We start from the raw sequence: 21,974 nt of genomic DNA on the forward strand, positions 1-21,974 counted from the left end.
AAAGTATGACTATAGGAGGCCAGATAGACTGTTTGGTAAAGTATGACTATGGGAGGCCAGGCAGACTGTTTGGTAAAAGTATGACTATGGGAGGCCAGACAGACTGTTTGGTAAAAGTATGACTATGGGAGGCCAGGCAGACTGTTTGGTAAAAGTATGACTATGGGAGGCCAGGCAGACTGTTTGGTAAAAGTATGACTATGGGAGGCCAGGCGGACTGTTTGGTAAAGTATGACTATGGGAGGCCAGGCAGACTGTTTGGTAAAAGTATGACTATGGGATGCCAGGCAGACTGTTTGGTAAAAGTATGACTATGGGATGCCAGACAGACTGTTTGGTAAAGTATGACTATGGGAGGCCAGACAGACTGTTTGGTAAAGTATGACTATGGGAGGCCAGGCAGACTGTTTGGTAAAGTATGACTATGGGAGGCCAGACAGACTGTTTGGTAAAGTATGACTATAGGAGGCCAGGCAGACTGTTTGGTAAATGTATGAGAATCCGTATCAGAATGGTGCTGTTTTAGAAGTCTCTGTAACAGGAAACATCATTGGCTCTTGAAAGATACCAGACTGGTTCCATCATTATTTACGTCTGGAATCTGAAGAGCTCATATCAGTCTGTTATTCCTGCTATGTTATCACTCAACTATAGCTTCCTTAGTGGACTCAAAGCCATGGGATATGATGGAGCAGAGTTTTGTTAGATAATACTAGGATTATGAAAGGAGCTTGTTTTTCCTCTATAGCTGAGGACCACAGGCTAATTTGTCATCTCTTCATGTACATTAGTGTCTCCAGTCCCCTGCTCTGCAGTGATTGGCACTGGTAACTCTCCCCTACAAACACACCCGAACACAGGGCTGAGCCAGTCACGTGATATGTTTACAGAGGTCACGGTTCAGTGCTACTGAGTGGTGTATAACCCCCTCTCAGGAGGGGCTAACGTTCCCCTCTCCTCACATCCCCCTCTCCCCACATCCCCCTCTCCTCACATCCCCCTCTCCCCACATCCCCCTCTCCGCACATCCCCCTCTCCTCACATCCCCCTCTCCTCACATCCCCCTCTCCCCACATCCACCTCTCCTCACATCCCCCTCTCCCCACATCCCCCTCTCCTCACATCCCCCTCTCCCCACATCCCCCTCTCCTCACATCCCCCTCTCCTACAAGCATTTATCTCTCTGCGTGGTTTTGGCAGCGATGTGCTTTTCCCAGCGTTTAGCCAGGAGAGACAGAGAGGAGGAAGAGGGGGAGAAAAGGAGGCCTTTTCAGGCAGGGAATGACGGACGCTTTATTAAAAAAGGCAGGGCCCTTTGAGAGGCTAGCCTCCCCCCGCCCCGTGCGTCTGGTCCATTGTCACGGGATAGTGGCAACGTAAATGGCCCCCCCACTGGGTGCTTTGTCACTGTAAGTCACTCCACAGACTGGAACAGACCTGCTCACACAGCACAGGAATTCTCCACCCAAAACACAACGCCTGTCTGTAAATGGCAGGCTGAGAAAAAAAAAGATTGTCTGGCTGTCACAAAAAAATGCAGGAGGGACATAGAGATGTGGGAAGACATGTAGCGAAGGAGGGACAGAGAGATGTGGGAAGACATGTAGCGAAGGAGGGACAGAGAGATGTGGGAAGACATGTAGCGAAGGAGGGATAGCAGAAAAGAAGGGATCAATACACACTCTACTCGCTCTCTTTCACCCCGAGGGATCAATCTCGGGGTGAAAGAGAGACAGCTGGGGGACATCAAAACAAGTGAAAGGTGAAGAGAGAGAACTAGGGAGGGAGCTGGTGGAGAGAGAGGAAGACAGTAAATGGAAAGTGTCATGGAGGAGAGAAGAAAGAGAGGAAAGGAAATAGACAAATGAGTGAAAGAGAGACACGGAGAGGTAGTGGGCGAGGCGACACAGCGTGAGATTGAGGGGAGTGTGTGTTCAATGTGTGTCTTTAGATACAGGCAGCATTCCTCTAGAGATAAACACCCCCTCCCCTCCCACCCTGGACGGGCCTTGTGCACTCAAGTGTGTGTGTCTGCGTGTGTGTGTTTAGGTAGGACATGGTCTCAGTGCCCAGTCCCAGCAAACACTCTCGGGGGGCAAGGAAACAACAGTAGAGTGTGTGTGTAAGAGAGACAGAGAGAGAGAGAGAGATTAAGAAGAGAGAGAGAAAGAGAGAGAGAAAAGCAGAGAGAGGGAGTGGAGGGCCAGCAAGCATGCCGGCCAAGCTCATCACCTGTGGAGTGAGTAGAAACTGGATTGTGTTCCATAACCAATATCTGTCTCCGTTATTATTCCTTTATCACTGTAATCTCTTCACTCTATTCTTCATGCTACTGACTCTCTGACAGTCTGTTTGTGGGTTTATCTGTTTGCTCTGTTTAGCAGTCTTGTTTCTGTATACTACAGTTTAACCATGTTGTGGTCTTAGATCACTTTCTTAGAACTTCCACTACCTTTCCCGGTGATTTCTAACTAACCCACCTGTCAATTTCCAATGTCTGTCCACCTATATCATTTTACTGCACAGTTATTAAACTCTCCTTTTATTTTGATCATCTCTCTATTTTTAATCAATGAACTGATGCAACTCCAACCCTTCTAATATATTAATCTTCAGTTACAGTATAATTTACTTAAATATTAGCTCATCTTTACTTTTCTACATCTTCATGCAGCTAAGATTCTCTCTTCATTAACTATTTGGAGACCTCTTCCTCGCTTCCCTCTCTCTATGTGGTCTTCCCTTCATTAATGAATCTGTCCATGTCTCTGTCTGTCCCAGAGAGAAAGGGAGTGTGAAAGAGAGTGGAGGATAGAGGACAAGGAGATGATGAGTAGAGGGCTATTTGAGACAGTGTAAACACAGTTGTCTATTCCATATTGATGCTTCCTGATGACATTTGTCTCATATTAAACAGATTCATCTTTTAGTTAATTCGTATTTTAGTTGGCCTTCAATAGAATAGAACAATAGTGACAGAATGTTGACTGAATATTTTTTTACTTTAACTCTCTCAAAACAGAACTTCTGTCTGTTCATGTTTTGTCCATTACATTAATTTGACTCGGTGTCCCATAGCAACTAAAGATCTCGTAGGGGAGAGAGTCTAGCTAGTCGTTTGGGATACATTTTAGGGAGTAACGGTGCATGTGTGTCTGTGAGATTGTGTGTGAGACGTGCGTGTGTGTGATGGCTGTGTGTCCTGTTCTGTAGTCTTCTTTGAATCTTGTTATGACTTAGTTTAGTGCTCTGTTCTGTTCTGTTGTGGAATGTCTGTTGTTGTTGGGTGGTAAGTAAGCTGATGATCAGTACACTTATCTCTCATTAATTACATCATTTTATTTCGACTTCACTGAAGCTCCTGCTAATTTAGGAAGTATGAAGATTAAAAGAAACACAGCAGACATCTACGGTATTTTGTCTGTATGGTGTATAGCCAGAGGACTGCTGATTCAGCACTTAGGTTTAGAGGGGGATTTTGGCTACAGCAAAGACGCTCAGCAACAGCAGACTTCATCTGGTTAAGCATGCTGTGAAAGGCCAGATGATGCAACCTTAAAGATATGTAACATTCAAAATACAGAAATCCTCCCCTTATGATGCATTTTGCATCATATAATGCTGCATTTTGCATTATTGGATGCAAAATGCATCATACGGGGAAGATTTCTTTATTTTGAAAGTTACATATCTTGAAAACTTGATTGCTGATAAGCAAAACATTTTGGGACTATGTCAACAATGGACCACTGAAACAAATACCAAAATATCGTTTTGTAGTGGAAAGTTCCATTAAGAAATGTTCAATTCACCTATGTGTGTGCATTATTGATAGTTGTGAGGATGGGCTAAACATTTTGAACTGTTACAATTACTGTATCTGATAAGGTTGCAATTCTCACTCCCTTCTTACTCTCTGTCTTGTCCTCTGTCTCTTTGTATCACACACACACACACACACACACACACACACACACACACACACACACACACACACACACACACACACACACACACACACACACACACACACACACACACACACACACACACACACACACACACACACACACACACACACACACAGAGAGCTCAATGCTGCAGCCGTATTTAATTGTCAGTATAGAGTCACACTCAGTGATAGTCGGATAAAGCTGTAGATCCACTGACTGTGCTTCTGTTTGATATTTCATAGATGACAGCTCAGAATCGCTCTGAGTTCTCTACACAGCTCACTCAATCACCCCCTCTCTTCTGCTCACACTCTAAAGTGTAATCCCGCAGTGACTACTTAGCTATTTAGTTGTTAACCTAATTACAAAGTCTATTGTAAACATGGGACTTATTAGCAGTCTCTAGTTAATTCTCTATACTTGCATCCTTGTTACCAAAAGTAATGATAGCGTAACTACGCAATAGTACACAGGCTACATGATTATCGTCACTTTCTACCATTCTTTCTCACGCTCTGTAAACAGTCCCCTCTCTACTTCTATGGTTCCCCCTCCCTCCATCTTTCCACAAAAGATCTTAACAACCATGACAATCTCATCCACTGCTGAGGGGTCCAGATGGAGGGGTGAGTCAAAGAGAAAGACAGACACACAGGAACACGGAAACAGAAAGAGAGATTGAAAGTGTGAGAAAGTAAACAGTCAAAAGGAGAGGAAAATATAGGTTTGTGATCAGTGTGTAAAGCTGAAGCAGACAGACAGACAGACAGACAGACAGACAGACAGACAGACAGACAGACAGACAGACAGACAGACAGACAGACACAGACACAGACACAGACACAGACACAGACACAGACACAGACACAGACACAGACACAGACACAGAAACAGACACAGACAGACAGACAGTGTTGAGTGAGTGGTTGTAATTGCTTGACCAGGCTGGTTCCTGTAAGTGTGTCCAGAGTAGAGTCCCTGGGGGTCTCTGTCTGACTGGCTCCTCCTCACCACAACACCACCACCCTGACCGGAAACCACACGTTCACTCTGCAGCTAGCTAGCTAAAACACTGAGAGATGGAGGGATGGAGAAAGGTGAAAGATGCAAAGAAAATCAATTTCCTGAACAAATGCAAGTCAGCAGAAAAGGGAAACGGAATAGCTGCTTAAGATGTCTCTGCAGGAATTTCCAACCCATTTAGTTATGTTGTGGCCTAGATAGCATGCTGTAGTCGAACTATATGGGCAGAATACCATCTTGTCATCAACTGCACGTAAAACCCCTTATTGGCACCTTTCTGCTGGGTCCACAAATAGCTGAGGGGGCATCTAAATATTTATGATTTGCACCTAGTGCTGTGTCTGCAAAGTCTTAGTGTGCCATTTGCTTATGGAGAGGGGATTGTGCGTGTGTGTGTGTGTTATAAACATAAAATCAAATCAAAGTTTATTTGTCACGTACACCGGATACAACAGTTTCACCTTACAGTGAAATGCTTACTTACAGGCTCTAACCAATAGTGCAAAAAGGTATTAGGTGAAAAATAGTTAGGTAAAGAAATAAAACAACAGACATTCAGCCTGTTGTAGCCTCGCTATAAAAGTAGCAGACATTCATGCATTCATTCTCAAGAATGCATCTATCACAGTGTTGACGGTGATCTGTGTACTTCAGGCTATGCATAGTGCAGACTCAGCGCTGGTTTCTGCACCCATTTCATTGCAGGTTAATGGTTAGCTGCCTGGGTCAGCCTCACACACAGGTCCATAGGGACCAGAGGAGAGGGTTACCTTAAGATCAATGGCCCAGCCCTGTGATTTTCCCTGGGGGAGCAAGAGCCTGAAACCAGGCAGCTCCATGCCTCCATGCACTGTCCTCCTCTCCTCTCCTATCCCAGCCACAACCTCACATGGTCCTGTCATCCAGGGCTTAAAGTAGAACCGTCACTGTTTAAAGCATGTCATCAAACACACACAGAGACATTTGTGCCTTGGTTATCCCCTGGTCTCTGTCAGGTTTCACACGTACTTAGATACTGAGAGACAGTTATCCCTTACTGTTGACACTACTAAATGGGACTCATGAGACACAAACACGCACTCACATTCATGCACGCACACACACACACACACGCACCCACACACACACACTGAATCTCTTACAGACAACCACACACTCACACACAGACTGTGTCACACTGCTGCAGTATACCAGCTAGAAGGTGATGTCATCATGTCTGCCGCAGCACCAGCACGATAGAGGGAGGGGGGGAGAAAGAGAGGGGGGGAGAGCGCAATGAGAGGAGAGGGAAAATGGAGGATGGAAAAGAGGAGAGGGATTGAACAAGGATTATATGAGACAGGGATGAACAAAGGAAAAGGAAGGAAAGCAGGGTAGAATTAGTCAAATGTGATAAGGGAAGAATGTGAGGATTAAAGAGAAAGAGACAGAGGTACAGTGGACAGAGCCTGAGGACAATGGGATACCCCATAGCGCTACAGTGTGATGTGATGCTAATGATGACACACTGCAGCTTATTGTCTCTCCTTCCATACAGTAGAGTAACAGTAGAGGGTGATTTATGATGTGGTTCCACTAACCCCAGCCAGCCCCGCCACACAGCACTGTCCTCTCTCTGGGGCTTCTAGGACCTAGACCCACATCCATTTCCATCACACTGTGTTAGTTAAGATTAGCATGAGGATATACAAGGCATGAGAGGATTTCAGGCTGCTGCGTATGTGTGTTTGTATTATGGTTTGTGTGTAAGAGAGAGGGGATAGGGATAGACAGGCTAGTGAGCCAGTGAAAGTGTGCATGTTTACGCTGAGAGTGGGGTGACTCTGCGTCAGCCTGGCATGCAGAGTTCGGGTGTGGCCTACAAAGTGCCCCTTCTACCCTTATCTGACTGCACCACACACTTACCTCGCACAGTAGTATAGACTGAACTCACACCAACATAAACACACTGTACTGAACATTACAAATGTGCATAACTTCTTGTAAATTTTATCCAAAGATTGTCATTGACATTGCATGGTTCTCCAAGTTATTGAACTGAAAAGTAAGGCTACTGTTAGTGCTCTGTCCAGTCTGTCCACTGCAGGGATAGGTCATGTCAGACTTCTGCCCTCTCCTTGGGCTAAAATGACCCTCTGAGATCTGAACTTTGGCTGACCTAGGGGAAGGTGGATGATGTCCACCTTGTAGGAGTGCATTTCAACGGAGCCTAGTGTGTGTGTGTGTGTGTGTGTGTGTGTGTGTGTGTGTGTGTGTGTGTGTGTGTGTGTGTGTGTGTGTGTGTGTGTGTGTGTGTGTGTGTGTGTGTGTGTGTGTGTGTGTGTGTGTGTGCATGTGCGTGTGCGTGCGTGCGTGAGTGAGTGTGTGCGTGGACACTAAGCATCTTTTAACACATCACCTACTCTTGCCCTTTACAGGTACATCATTTCCCCACTACTTCTCTTCTCTGTGATGCAGTGCTGGTCAGGTCTTGATCTCCTTCTAGCTCCAGGAGAGGTGGAACTGCAGGCTCAGGGTTGGGGTGGGCTATGGGCTATTGGAGGTTGGCTAAGGGGTGCAGTCGGGGTGGTCAGAGATTGGGTGGTGGTGAGCCAACTACGGAGGCCTCAGTGGGGGTCACCATGGTGTTACCATGCCACCTCATACTGGTTATCCACATATACTCTCCTGCTTGGCCTGTGTGTGTGTGTGTGTGTGTGTGTGTGTGTGTGTGTGTGTGTGTGTGTGTGTGTGTGTGTGTGTGTGTGTGTGTGTGTGTGTGTGTGTGTGTGTGTGTGTGTGTGTGTGTGTGTGTGTGTGTGTGTGTATGTGTGTGTGTGTGTGTGTGTGTGTGTGTGTGTGTCATCAGCTGTCTTTGCTTGAACTGTGGAGAAAAGATGTTCTCTGAGTCACCATGGCAGTGACTGCACACACCATCAACTAGAAAAGACAACCTAATTACACTCTGACCAGCTGTGCAGCGTATTTGGTGGAATGTGAAGCACCCTATGCATCGTGTGTGGGCAGCATCTATTTGAGGCTAAGTAGGTTTCTAGACATCTGTGTGTGCGCACACACACACACACACACACACACACATCCACTGTATGAGTTTCTATTTCTGTCAGGAGGGTACCCCACCACGGTCAGTTTAACTGTTGTAACAGGTGGGTGTGTGTATCTGTGTTCGTGGGTACAACAGGAAGAGTGATTGAGGAGTACTAGGGGGTCAGTTTGTTGTCGTGAAGCAGGCTGGAGGGAGGGGATTTGGGTGCTATCGCCTTTCTCACAGTGGACGAGTTGGAGAGGCAGAGTATGAGAGAAAAGGAGAGAGAGGAGAGAGGCCATGGCTGACCAGGACAACTCTATCACTGTGAGTAACTGAGGAAGGTCTGCTTGCGCAATCCTAGTGTTGTTGTTCACCTTCTATATCTTAGATAACTAGCTGCTAAGTGCTTGCAAAATGCTAAGTGCAGTTTGGTGTTCACCAAGAAGACAGTGTCTCAGCCTTAACTTTCCACATGGGACAGAAGTTGATCAAAACAACTTAAACACTAACACTCTTTAGTGTGTATGCAAGAACAGTGTGTGAGTAAGTCATTATACGTTTTTAACATGTGTATGTACATGTCTGTGTGAGTATGTGCGTAGTTCAAGGTCTTGTACATGTATAGAGTGTCCAGAGTGACAGTGAGAAGAAAGGTGTTGACAGACGAAGAGAAAGAGTTAAGTAGTGAGTTAATGAGGTAGTTAAGGAGGTAGTTAGGGAGAGAGTTACGAAGGTAATTAAGGAGAGAGTTAAGAAGGTAGTTAAAACTTCTTATGGCTGAGATTCCGTTAACGGGATCGACCTGACAACAGCCAGTGAAAGTGCAGGGCGCCAAATTTAAACAAAAGAAATCTCATAATTAAAATTCCTCAAACATACAAGTATTTTACACCATTTTAAAGATAAACTTGTTGTAAATCCAGCCACAGTGTCCGATTTCAAAAAGGCTTTACGACGAAAGCACACCAAACGATTATGTTAGGTCAGTACCTAGTCACAAAAAGCAGAAATAGAGATAAAATGAATCACTAACCTTTGTTGATCTTCATCAGATGACACTCATTGTCACGTTCTGACCCTAGTTATTGTGTTAATCCTTTGTTTTTTGGTCAGGACGTGAGCTGGGTGGGCATTCTATGTGTTGTGTTTCTATGTTGGGTTTAATGTGTTGCCTGATATGGTTCTCAATTAGAGGCAGGTGTTTGACATTTCCTCTGATTGAGAACCATATTTAAGGTAGGCTGTTCTCACTGTTTGTTTGTGGGTGATTGTCTTCCGTGTCTGTATGTATGTTCGTACCACACGGGACTGTAGCGTTGGTTTGTAGTCTGTACCTGTTCGTGCATTCTTCGTGTATCTGTAAGTTCTCATGTTTTAGGTCAGTCTACGTCGTTTATTTGTTTTGTAGTTTGTTAAAGTTTTTTTTAAAGTTTTCGTGAGTTTTCGTGTTTCGTCGTTCTGTTAATAAATATTCAGTATGTCTTCACAACACGCTGCATTTTGGTCTGATCCCTACTCCTCCTCTTCAGACGGAGAGGAGGAGAGAAACTGTTACACTCATAGGACTTCATGTTACACAATACATATATGTTTTGTTCGATAAAGTTAATATTTATATCCAAAAACCTCAGTTTACATTGGCGCCATGTTCAGAAATGCCTCCAAAATATGCTGGAGAAATTGCAGAGCCACATCAAATAACAGAAATACTCATCATAAACTTTGATGAAAGATACATGTTTTACATAGAATTAAATAAAAACTTGTTCTTAATGCAACCGCTGTGTCAGATTTCAAAAAGCTTTATGGCAAAAGCATAATATTCAATAATCTGTGAACAGCGTTCAGCCACAAAAGGAAGCCATACAGTTACCCGACAAATTGTGGAGTCAACAAAAGTCATAAATAGCATTATAAATCTTCACTTACCTTTGCTGATCTTCGTCGGAATGCACTCCCAGGACTCCCACTTCCACAATAAATGTTCGTTCTGTTCGGTAATGTCCATCATTTATTGTCAAATAGCTACTTTTGTTAGCGCGTTTGGTAAACAAATCCAAAGTCACGAAGCGCGTTCACTAAAAGCAGACGAAATGTCAAAAAGTTCCGTAACAGTCAGTAGAAACATGTCAAACGATGTATTGAATCAATCTTTAGGATGTTTTTAACATAAATCTTCAATAATGTTCCAACCGGAGAATTCCATTGTCTTCAGAAGTGCAATGGAACAGAGCTCCCTCTCATGTGAGGGAGCATGGTCAGCATGGTCAGAGCATGGTCAGCTCATGGCAGACCTTACTCATTTCCCCTCTCCTTCGGCCCCATTTCACAGTAGAAGCATCAGACAAGGTTCGAAAGACTGTTGACATCTAGTGGAAGCCGTAGGATGTGCAAACTGATCCATATCCCACTGTGTATTCGATAAGTGATGAGTTGAAAACTTACAAACCTCAGATTTCCCACTTCCTGATTGGATTTTTTTCCAGGTTTTTGCCTGCCATATGAGTTCTGTTATACTCACAGACACCATTCAAACAGTTTTAGAAACTTCAGAGTGTTTTCTATCCAATACTAATAATATGCATATATTAGCAACTGGGACTGAGGAGCAAGCAGTTTACTCTGGGCACCTCTGGGCACCTTTTCATCCAAGCTACTCAATACTGCCCCTGCAGCCATAAGAAGTTAACTACCTTCTTAACACTCTCCTTAACACTCCCCCCAACTACCTTCTTAACTTTCTCGAGATATGGATGAGTTTTCACTTCCTACGGCTTCCACTAGATGTCAACAGTCAATAGAACTTTGTCTGATGACTCTACTGTGAAGGGGGGCCGAAGGAGACAGGAATGAGTAACCACTGCCATGAGGTGACCTTGCATTCACCATGCATGTTCACGTGAGAAGCAGATCCGTTCCATCGCTCATCTGAAGTCAATGTAATTCTCCGGTTGGAACGTTATTCAAGATGTATGTTAACAACATTCTAAAGATTGATTCAATACATCATTTGACATGTTTCTACTGACTGTTACGGAACTTTTGGACATTTCGTCACGTTTTAGTGAACGCGCTTTGTGACTTTGGAATTGTTTACCAAACGCACTAACCAAAGTAGCTAATTGGACATAAATAACGGACATTATCGAACAAATCAAGCATTTATTGTGGACCTGGGATTCCTGGGAGTGCATTCTGATGAAGATCATCAAAGGTAAGGAAACATTTATCATGTCATTTCTGGTTTCTGTTGACTCCAACATGGCAGCTAATTTGACTCTTGTTCTGAGCTCCGTCTCAGATTATTGCATGGTTTGCTTTTTCCGTAAAGTTTTTTTGAAATCTGACACAGCGGTTGTATTAAGGAGAGCTATATCTATAATTCCATGTGTATAACTTGTATTATCATCTACATTTATGATGAGCATTTCTGTTGAAAAAGATGTGGCTATGCACTTTATGAACTTTATCAAACAAAACATGCATGTATTGTGTAACATGAAGTCCTATGAGTGTCATCTGATGAAGATCATCAAAGGTTAGTGATTAATTTTAGCTATATTTCTGCTTTTTGTGACTGCTATCTTTCGCTGGAAAAATGGCTGTGCTTATTGTGGTTTGGTGTGACATAACATAATAGTTTGTAGTGCTTTCGCTGAAAAGCATATTTGAAATTGGACACTTTGGTGGGATTAACAACAAGATTACCTTTAAAATGGTAAAAGGCACATGTATGTCTGAGGAATTTTAATTATGAGATTTCTGTTGTTTTGAATTTGGCGCCCTGCACTTTCACTGACTGTTGTCATATCATCCCGTTACCGGGATTGCAGCCATAAGAAGTTGGAGAGAGTAAAGGAGAGAGTTAAGGAGAGTGTTAAGAAGGTAGTTGAGGGGAGTGTTAAGGAGAGTGTTAAGAAGGTAGTTAAGGAGAGAATTAAGAAGGTAGTTAAGGAGAGAGTTAAGAAGGTAGTTGAGGGGAGTGTTAAGGAGAGTGTTAAGAAGGTAGTTAAGGAGAGTGTTAAGAAGGTAGTTAAGGAGAGTGTTAAGAAGGTAGTTAAGGAGAGAGTTAAGAAGGTAGTTGAGGGGAGTGTTAAGGAGAGTGTTAAGAAGGTAGTTAAGGAGAGAGTTAAGAAGGTAGTTGAGGGGAGTGTTAAGGAGAGTGTTAAGAAGGTAGTTAAGGAGAGAGTTAAGAAGGTAGTTAAGGAGAGATTTAAAACCTTTCTGAACCACCCATCCCGGATCCGGGATAATTGTCATCAGCAATGCTGAATAGCATAGCATAGCATAGCACCACAGTCAAATAATATTACTAGAAAATATTCATATTCATGAAATCACAAGCGCAATATTGCAAAACACAGTTTAGCCTTTTGTTAATCCACCTGTCGTCTCAGATTTTGAAATTATGCTTTACAGCGAAAGCAATACAAGCGTTTGTGTAAGTTTATCGATCGCTCGACAAAACATTAAGTACACTTAGCATCAGGTAACTTGGTCACGAAAATCAGAAAAGCAATCAAATTAATCGTTTACCTTTGATGATCTTCGGATGTTTTCACTCACGAGACTCCCAGTTAGACAACAAATGTTCCTTTTGTTCCATAAAGATATTTTTATATCCAAATACCTCCGTTCGTTTCGCGTGTTATGCTGAGAAATCCACAGGAAAAAGCGTTCACGACAACGCAGACAAAAATTCCAGATAATATCCATAATGTCCACAGAAACATGTCAAACATTTTTTTATAATCAATCCTCAGGTTGTTTTTCAAATATCTATTCGATAATATATCAACCGGGAGTGTTGGTTTTTCACTAGGACCGGGAGTAACAATGGCTGCCTTTTTCTGTTGCGCACAACTCACTCTGAGAGCCCCCACCTATCCACTTACGCAATGTGGTCGTTCTCGCTCATTTTTCAAAATAAAAGCCTGAAACTATGTCTAAAGGCTGTTGACACCTTAGGGAAGCCATATAAAAAGGAATCTGGTTGAAATCCCTTTAAATGGGTAATAGGGATGCATAAGAACAGAGAGGTTTCAAAAACAGAGGCACTTCCTAATTGGATTTTCCTCAGGTTTTAGCCTGCAATATCAGTTCTGTTAAACTCACAGACAAAATTTTGACAGTTTTGGAAACTTTAGAGTGTTTTCTATCCTAATTATGTGCACATTCTAGTTTCGGGGGCTGAGAAATAGGCAGTTTCAAATGGGAACGTTTTATAGCCAAAAACGAAAATACTGCCCCCTAGCCTTAAGAAGTTTTAAGGGTTGAAGTACAGGGAATACGTTTTAGGAACAGGTAGGCGTTGTGGCTTCATTGGTTGAAGCGCCTGTCTAGTAAACATGGGATCCTAAGTTAGAAAGGTAACCAAATAGTTGCTGGTTTGAATACCTGAGCTGACAAGGTGAAAATCTATCAATGTGCCGTTGAGCAAAGCACTTAATCCTGTAAAACAACATATTTCACTGCACCTATCTGGTGTATGTGACAATAAAACATATATACACTGGCCAGTTTATTAGGTACACCACCCCATTCACAAAAATTGATTGCTCCTACAGACAGACAGTGAGTCGCATGGCCGTGGCATGCTATATAAAGCAAGCAGACAGGCATTGAGACATTTAGTCACTGTTCAATTGAATGTTAGAATGGGCAAAACGAGTGACTTTGTCAGCGGCAGTCCTGTTGGCGAAAACAGCTCGTTGATGAGAGAGGTCAAAGGAGAATGGCAAGAATCGTGCAAGCTAATAGGCGGGCCACAAACAGACAAATAGAGGTGCAGTACGACAGTGGTGTGCAGAACGATATCTCGGAACGCACAACTCGCCGATCCTTGTCACTGATCGGCTATACCAGCAGATGACCACACCGGGTTCCATTCCTATCAGCTATAAACAAAAAGTATTGGCTCCAGTGGGCACACAATCACCAACACTGGACAATTGAGTAGTAGAAAACATTGCCTGGAACATGACAGTGAGGTCAGTTTACTTGTGCGGCCTGAGCAGTCCCCAGACCTCAACCCAATGTACTGCCGTCCAATCTGCTGCAACTGCGTGATGTCATCACGTCAACAAGGACCAACATCCCTGTGGAAGGTTTCCGGGAACCTTGTAGAATTCCCTGAATAATTCAAGCTGTTCTGGAGGCAAAGGGGCGTCCAACCCGGTACTAGATGGGTGTACCTAATAAACTGTCCGTGAGTGTATATATACAACAACAAAAATGTCAAGTGAGAGCCATGACGTTACCTTAGACTAACGAGCCTACACTTCCCAGAAATAACTGTGGCTTTTCCTTTAACTTGGGAGCGATGTTAAACAAGAATACATTAACTTTTAGGTGGAAAGTTGGAAACATTGTGACTTTTTCTTGATGAATCTCTCAAGGCTGAGAGATAAGTGGTGAGTTTTGGGTGTGCTCAGGCTGTGTGGAGTTAGCGTGCTGCTAGCTAGCGGCTCAGCTATCAAGGCCTACCAGTTTGTTACAGGGAAATGCTCTGAAAGATTTTCTGCTGCAGGAAGCTGGAAATAGCTTTCCCTTTCATTCTTTTTCCTCTTCTCTTTATCAATCATAACATCTCTTTCCCTCCCTCTCACTTTTTTTTAAGTATTCCTTTTCTTTGCGCAGTGCTGCACCACTTGCACTAGTGCTCTGTTGATGGGTGGTGGTTTGTATCATAAGTTGCCATGCCCACAGCATGGGCATGTGGGTCTTCATTCTCTCTGTTACCACTGTCTGAAAAGAGGGCCAGTGTTCCACACATAGCTGAACGGGGGCCAACATCAATGTCACTGTGACTGTGTGTGTTGAGTAACTTGTGTTGAACACATTTTTGAGTCACTGTGTGTGTGGTCGCACTTGCTTGGGTGGGTATGTGTGTATGTGTCTGTTTTTGTTTCTGAGCGTGGCCTATGTGTAAATGTGTGTGTGTGTGTTTGTCATTCTGTAGGATTTTGGGACTTGGGATATCACAAAAAGTGTATTGACGGTTGCTCAGGATCTAATTGACATGGAGTAATCGCTGTCCATACTTTAGTCAGACACCAGAGAGAAAAAGAAGGAGGAGAGAAGGAGAATGAGGGATGGACAGAAAGACTGGCGGCGTGATACCATGTGTTATGACCTAGACATTAAGAAAATGAGTCATGAGTGCTCCTGAGGAGTGTGGGAATAATTGATAGAGCTAGATACTGTAGATAGAATGAGAGAGACTAATGGTGGGGGACGTATGGTTTGCCGCAGTAGACTCTCCCCCCCCCTCTCTCCATCTCCCTCCCTCTCTCTCTCCCTCCTTCTCTCTCTCTCTGTCCCTCTCTCTTTTCCCCTCTCCCCATGTACCTCTCCCTCGTGCCACATGAGTGATCCTGTTTCAGCACCCCTGCCTGAGAGGCATGAAGCCCCCAGACACAAACAAAACAGAGACAAAAACACAGCCAGACCATGTGTTAGACCATTAGGCAGAGCGTTCACTAAACGCACACACACACCACCCTAGAGCACCAGCCAGACCGCCAGCCACACCACTGGGCAGCATAGCAGAGCAGACACACACCCCACCATAACGCTAAGGTTTGCATCCCAATTGGCACCCTATTCCCTACTTTTGACAAGAGCCCTATGTTGGAAATAGGGTGCCATTTGGGACACAGAGGTTCAGGGAGTCAGAGGCGGCGGGGATGGAACCTGGGACAGAGGCTGTCGGTCTTTATGGACGCCAATCCCCTGCACCCCCTCCTCTAGGGTCCCCACCCTGCCAGGCCTGGCTCTGATTGGCCAATGGGAGGGGGCTGGGCTGACTGTCCTATCCTGTTCAATAACAGTGAGGAGGGAGATGAGGAAAACACCAATGGAAAGCGTCTATAGTCTCGTCCTGTCCGTGTGTCTTTGACATTGTGTGGTTTTGATTTGAATGATGTTTCTGACAATAATAGAAATCTCTCTCCATCCCCCTCTCTGTCATCCCTTTTCACGTATATCTGTCCCTCTCCCACTCTATGTGCCTCTGTTCACCCCCCACCCCCTTTATCCCTGCCTTTCTTTCTCTCAGGCTGATGCTGTCAGTAGTTTTCTGCGGGCGGCTCGTTCTGGTAATATGGACAAGGCCATTGACCACATAAAGAACGGCATAGACATCAACACAGCCAATCAGGTGAGAGAGCTACAAAGCCCAGTTGCCAATCAAAATGCTCCTAGAGAGTGCATCAGGGCACGTCCCCAAACTCTAAGATGCATTTTGGATTTACCAGGAGGACCAATTAAATCTTTCCTGTTTGTCAAAGTTTCATTATCAGTTAATGAACCTGATTTATTACGGTCTTTCATTTAATTTGTCCATTTACATTGGCTGTGATAATATTTCACAGTGTTGCATCATCATACTGCAGCGCTAGACTAATGCATGAATACACGTAAGAAAACAAGGTAACTACTGTAAAGGTACAGCAGATCAAAAAGATGAGTCATCTTTCATACCGAGCACGCGCAAAACAACAGCACACACACACACACACACACACACACACACACACACACACACACACACACACACACACACACACACACACACACACACACACACACACACACACACACACACACACACACACACACACACACACACACACAGGAAGAGTCTTATCAGCAAGGTTCAGAACGGGATGGATAGACGAAAAGAGAAAATATGGAAGAGCGGGAAATGGCAAGAGAGAGAGGAAAGAATAGAGTCACTGGTTAACACTAGTCTAGTCAGTGTAGGGCACTGGTTAACACTAGTCTAGTCAGTGTAGGGCACTGGTTAACACTAGTCTAGTCAGTGTAGGGCACTGGTTAACACTAGTCTAGTCAATGGTTAACACTAGTCTAGTCAATGGTTAACACTAGTCTAGACAGTGCACTGGTTAACACTAGTCTTGTCAGTGTAGGGCACTGGTTGACACTAGTCTAGACAGTGTAGGGCACTGGTTAACACTAGTCTAGACAGTGCACTGGTTAACACTAGTCTAGTCAGTGTAGGGCACTGGTTAACACTAGTCTAGACAGTGTAGGGCACTGGTTAACACTAGTCTAGACAGTGTAGGGCACTGGTTAACACTAGTCTAGACAGTGCACTGGTTAACACTAGTCTAGACAGTGTAGGGCACTGGTTAACACTAGTCTAGACAGTGCACTGGTTAACACTAGTCTAGACAGTGTAGGGCACTGGTTAACACTACTCTAGACAGTGTAGGGCACTGGTTAACACTAGTCTAGACAGTGTAGGGCACTGGTTAACACTAGTCTAGACAGTGCACTGGTTAACACTAGTCTAGACTGTGTAGGGCACTGGTTAACACTAGTCTAGACAGTGCACTGGTTAACACTAGTCTAGACAGTGTAGGGCACTGGTTAACACTAGTCTAGACAGTGCACTGGTTAACATAGTGTACTGGTTAACACTAGTCTAGTCAGTGTAGGGCACTGGTTAACACTAGTCTAGTCAGTGTAGGGCACTGGTTAACCCTAGTCTAGTCAGTGTAGGGCACTGGTTAACACTAGTCTAGACAGTGCACTGGTTAACACAGTGTACTGGTTAACACTAGTCTAGTCAGTGTAGGGCACTGGTTAACACTAGTCTAGTCAGTGTAGGGCACTGGTTAACACTAGTCTAGTCAGTGCACTGGTTAACACTAGTCTAGACAGTGCACTGGTTATCACTAATCTAGTCAGTGTAGGGCACTGGTTATCACTAGTCTAGTCAGTGTAGGGCACTGGTTAACACTAGTCTAGTCAGTGTAGGGCACTGGTTAACACTAGTCTAGTCAATGGTTAACACTAGTCTAGTCAATGGTTAACACTAGTCTAGACAGTGCACTGGTTAACACTAGTCTTGTCAGTGTAGGGCACTGGTTGACACTAGTCTAGACAGTGTAGGGCACTGGTTAACACTAGTCTAGACAGTGCACTGGTTAACACTAGTCTAGTCAGTGTAGGGCACTGGTTAACACTAGTCTAGACAGTGTAGGGCACTGGTTAACACTAGTCTAGACAGTGTAGGGCACTGGTTAACACTAGTCTAGACAGTGCACTGGTTAACACTAGTCTAGACAGTGTAGGGCACTGGTTAACACTAGTCTAGACAGTGCACTGGTTAACACTAGTCTAGACAGTGTAGGGCACTGGTTAACACTACTCTAGACAGTGTAGGGCACTGGTTAACACTAGTCTAGACAGTGTAGGGCACTGGTTAACACTAGTCTAGACAGTGCACTGGTTAACACTAGTCTAGACTGTGTAGGGCACTGGTTAACACTAGTCTAGACAGTGCACTGGTTAACACTAGTCTAGACAGTGTAGGGCACTGGTTAACACTAGTCTAGACAGTGCACTGGTTAACATAGTGTACTGGTTAACACTAGTCTAGTCAGTGTAGGGCACTGGTTAACACTAGTCTAGTCAGTGTAGGGCACTGGTTAACCCTAGTCTAGTCAGTGTAGGGCACTGGTTAACACTAGTCTAGACAGTGCACTGGTTAACACAGTGTACTGGTTAACACTAGTCTAGTCAGTGTAGGGCACTGGTTAACACTAGTCTAGTCAGTGTAGGGCACTGGTTAACACTAGTCTAGTCAGTGCACTGGTTAACACTAGTCTAGACAGTGCACTGGTTATCACTAATCTAGTCAGTGTAGGGCACTGGTTATCACTAGTCTAGTCAGTATAGGGCACTGGTTAACACTAGTAAGTGTAGGGCACTAGTTGACACTAGTCTAGAAGGTGTAGCGCACTGGTTAACACTAGTCTAGTCAGTGTTGGGCACTGGTTAACACTAGTCTAGTCACTGGTTAACACTAGTCTAGTCACTGGTTAACACTAGTCTAGTCACTGGTTAACACTAGTCTAGACAGTGCACTGGTTAACACTAGTCTAGTCAGTGTTGGGCACTGGTTAACACTAGTCTAGTCACTGGTTAACACTAGTCTAGTCACTTGTTAACACTAGTCTAGTTACTGGTTAACACTAGTCTAGTCACTGGTTAACACTAGTCTAGTCAATGGTTAACACTAGTCTAGACAGTGCACTGGTTAACACTAGTCTAGACAGTGTAGGGCACTGGTTATCACTAGTCTAGTCAGTGTAGGGCACTGGTTAACACTAGTAAGTGCAGGGCACTGATTGACACTATACTAGACGGTGTAGTGCACTGGTTAACACTAGTCTAGTCAGTGTAGGGCACTGGTTAACACTAGTCTAGTCAGTGTAGGGCACTGGTTAACAATAGTCTAGTCAGTGCACTGGTTAACACTAGTCTAGACAGTGCACTGGTTATCACTAATCTAGTCAGTGTAGGGCACTGGTTAACACTAGTAAGTGTAGGGCACTAGTTGACACTAGTCTAGACGGTGTAGCGCACTGGTTAACACTAGTCTAGTCAGTGTTGGGCACTGGTTAACACTAGTCTAGTCACTGGTTAACACGAGTCTAGTCACTGGTTAACACTAGTCTAGTCAGTGCAGGGCACTGGTTAAGACTAGTCTAGTCACTGGTTAACACTAGTCTAGTCAGTGCAGGGCATCTCACAAACACATGTTTCAGAAACAATCTAAGAAACCCTTATGTAGATAACTTGCTGACTGTTACTGTGAGATGGCTGTAATGATCCCTTCTCTATCGGAATGAGGTGATTGAGTGAATCCCAAATGGCACAATATTCCCTAAATAATGCACTACTTTTGACCAGGGCCCATAGCACTACATAGGGAACAGGGTGCCATTTGAGACACATCCATTGTCTCTCTCTCTGTCTCTCAGTGAGAGCTTTGGCTTGGAATGTGTTTGATGTGATATCAGCAAGCAGAATGTCTGTCTTGGCTCTGGGTCTAACTCAGTGTGCAGTGTGTTCTGTTCTGCTCTAGTACCTACTGTGTGGATTGTCTCTGACTGCATGTACGTTATATCATTGTTTGTGTTGAATGGAAATTACTGTATGTGTTTATTTTTGTGTGTTAGATTTCAGTGTTTGAAATATGTATGTGTGTGTGTGTGTGTGTGTGTGTGTGTGTGTGTGTGTGTGTGTGTGTGTGTGTGTGTGTGTGTGTGTGTGTGTGTGTGTGTGTGTGTGTGTGTGTGTGTGTGTGTGTGTGTGTGTGTGTGTGTGTGTGTGTGTGTGTGTGTGTGTGTGTGTGTGAGAGAGAGAGAGAGAGAGTTTGGAGACCCAGGTAGCCAGTCTCCTAGCAGCAGTTGACAGGTAGGACTGAGTGGGACTGATGGGGAGGTGTTAAATAGGGCAGGAGTTACTCCTCTAGCCACTCTCCTCCATACTGCCTGCTTTACCCTGACGGCTTCTCCCATGGTGACCAGAAACGGCCACATCGTGAGGGGAATGGGGCTGCCCACAGGCCACACAAACAAGGCAGGATTAGTATCAAGCACATTCACCGCTGTAAATCTCCTTACTAACATAGGATTCAATACACAGAGTGAATGTAGTCAATACAGTGAATGTATTTATGTGTACTATATTATGTTTACATAATTATATGTAATTGTATGATTAAGTAGCTGTAGAAAGACCTCAGGCTGCTAAAGAGAGACACCCTGTGGGCAAACAGGAACACCACAGACATAACCTGAACAGTTTATCTGCAGTCTCGGGATACCATTGACAGCCAGACTCATGCCAATCTTCTTCAAGTCATGTATGAATTAATGCAATGTGTGTCATTTCAAACCAAGTCTGTATTAGTGTTTTGGAATTGTGTCAAGTGTGTTGAATGTGGTTGTGGAATTGGACGTTATATTAGTTCTGTGTTGTGTGTGAGTAGTGAGTGTCACCCAGTGTATTGTTGTTGTATTTATTCGTGCTGTGTCGGCCTGATGGAGGTTAGGTGGAGGCTTTGCTGTGGCAGTCGTGTCTCTCGTACCCAGTCTGAGTAGATGCCTCTGCCATGGGCTAGCTCACCGGCCACCCAGCCGCATTGCCTCTCTCCCTCCCCTCCCTCCCTTCCTTCCCCTCAACCCCTTAAGTTATTTCTCTCTTACTCGCTCTTCTTCTTTTGCATCATCCCTTCTTTCTTTTACCTGTTTTTCTTTCTCATCTATACCCCCCTCCTCTCCCACCCCCCTCCCCCCTCCTCTCCCACCCCCCTCCCCCCTCCTCTCCCTCCCCCTTCCCTCCACCTCTCCCTCACCCCTCCCTCCACCCTACCCTCCACCTCTCCCAGTCTGCAGTAGAGTGATGGTGTGCTGTGGTCTCTCCACTCAGAGGATTAATATCAGTGGTGTGGGAAAGGTCCAACCTCACATGTCCTGTGTCACTGAAGGAAGGCTGTGTGAGGTCAGACCTATCCCACACGGCTCGTATTCTTCCCAGCCCCGAGACCACCGGCCTGCCATCCCCCTCCCGTCCTCTTCCTCCTCACCATCATCTTCATCACCTTTCCGGTCACCATTATTGCTAAATAAGCACAGTTAATATCTGACAGATGCTGTATGTGTTGAAGCTGTTTGTCCTGTCCCTAAGGTACAGTTGGGCTCAGTAACATGCTTTTGCATTTTATACATCTAGCAAGTGCTGTATAATAAGCAGGGCAGTGCTGGTTTGAGGATCTGATCCTTTGGTGTGTGTCAGTATGTAGTGTGTTCAGTGTGTTAGGGACTCTACAGTGTGAGGTCTCCTCTTCTCTCTCTCCTCCCTCAGAACGGGCTCAACGGGTTGCATCTGGCCTCTAAAGAAGGCCACGTTAAAATGGTGCTGGAGTTACTACATGGAGGCATCGATGTGGAAACCCAGACTAAGGTACTCAGTCAACCTCATACACTATGTCACATTACCACACCCATGAACTCCTTAAGCCTATGTCACCACCAAAGTACAATATACTGAATAATCCAATTATTCTACGTTTTAAAAGGTATTCCTACTTACTTACTGCTTTCACAAAGACACTACTACAGTGTATGTCTCATGTCTTCTCTTGTCCT

The 21,974-nt window shown here is 44.4% G+C and overlaps 1 protein-coding gene across 19 annotated transcripts in view; it reads left to right on the plus strand.

The window, feature by feature from the left end:
• Positions 1 to 21,974, plus strand: part of LOC129826373 (ankyrin-1-like) — a 200,687-nt gene that overhangs the window by 115,268 nt on the left and 63,445 nt on the right. For 17 of the 19 annotated variants that reach the window (XM_055887022.1, XM_055887029.1, XM_055887026.1 and 14 more), the window contains 2 exons: positions 16,064 to 16,165; positions 21,691 to 21,789. In XM_055887022.1, coding sequence (XP_055742997.1) covers positions 16,064 to 16,165; positions 21,691 to 21,789 — 201 coding nt within the window. Of the gene's footprint in view, positions 1 to 2,008; positions 2,240 to 7,837; positions 8,329 to 16,063; positions 16,166 to 21,690; positions 21,790 to 21,974 lie in introns of those variants that run through there. The other 2 variants (XM_055887036.1, XM_055887037.1) reach the window with 2 other exon arrangements.

Source organism: Salvelinus fontinalis, chromosome 28, assembly GCF_029448725.1.
Source record: "Salvelinus fontinalis isolate EN_2023a chromosome 28, ASM2944872v1, whole genome shotgun sequence".
NCBI lineage: Eukaryota > Metazoa > Chordata > Actinopteri > Salmoniformes > Salmonidae > Salvelinus > Salvelinus fontinalis.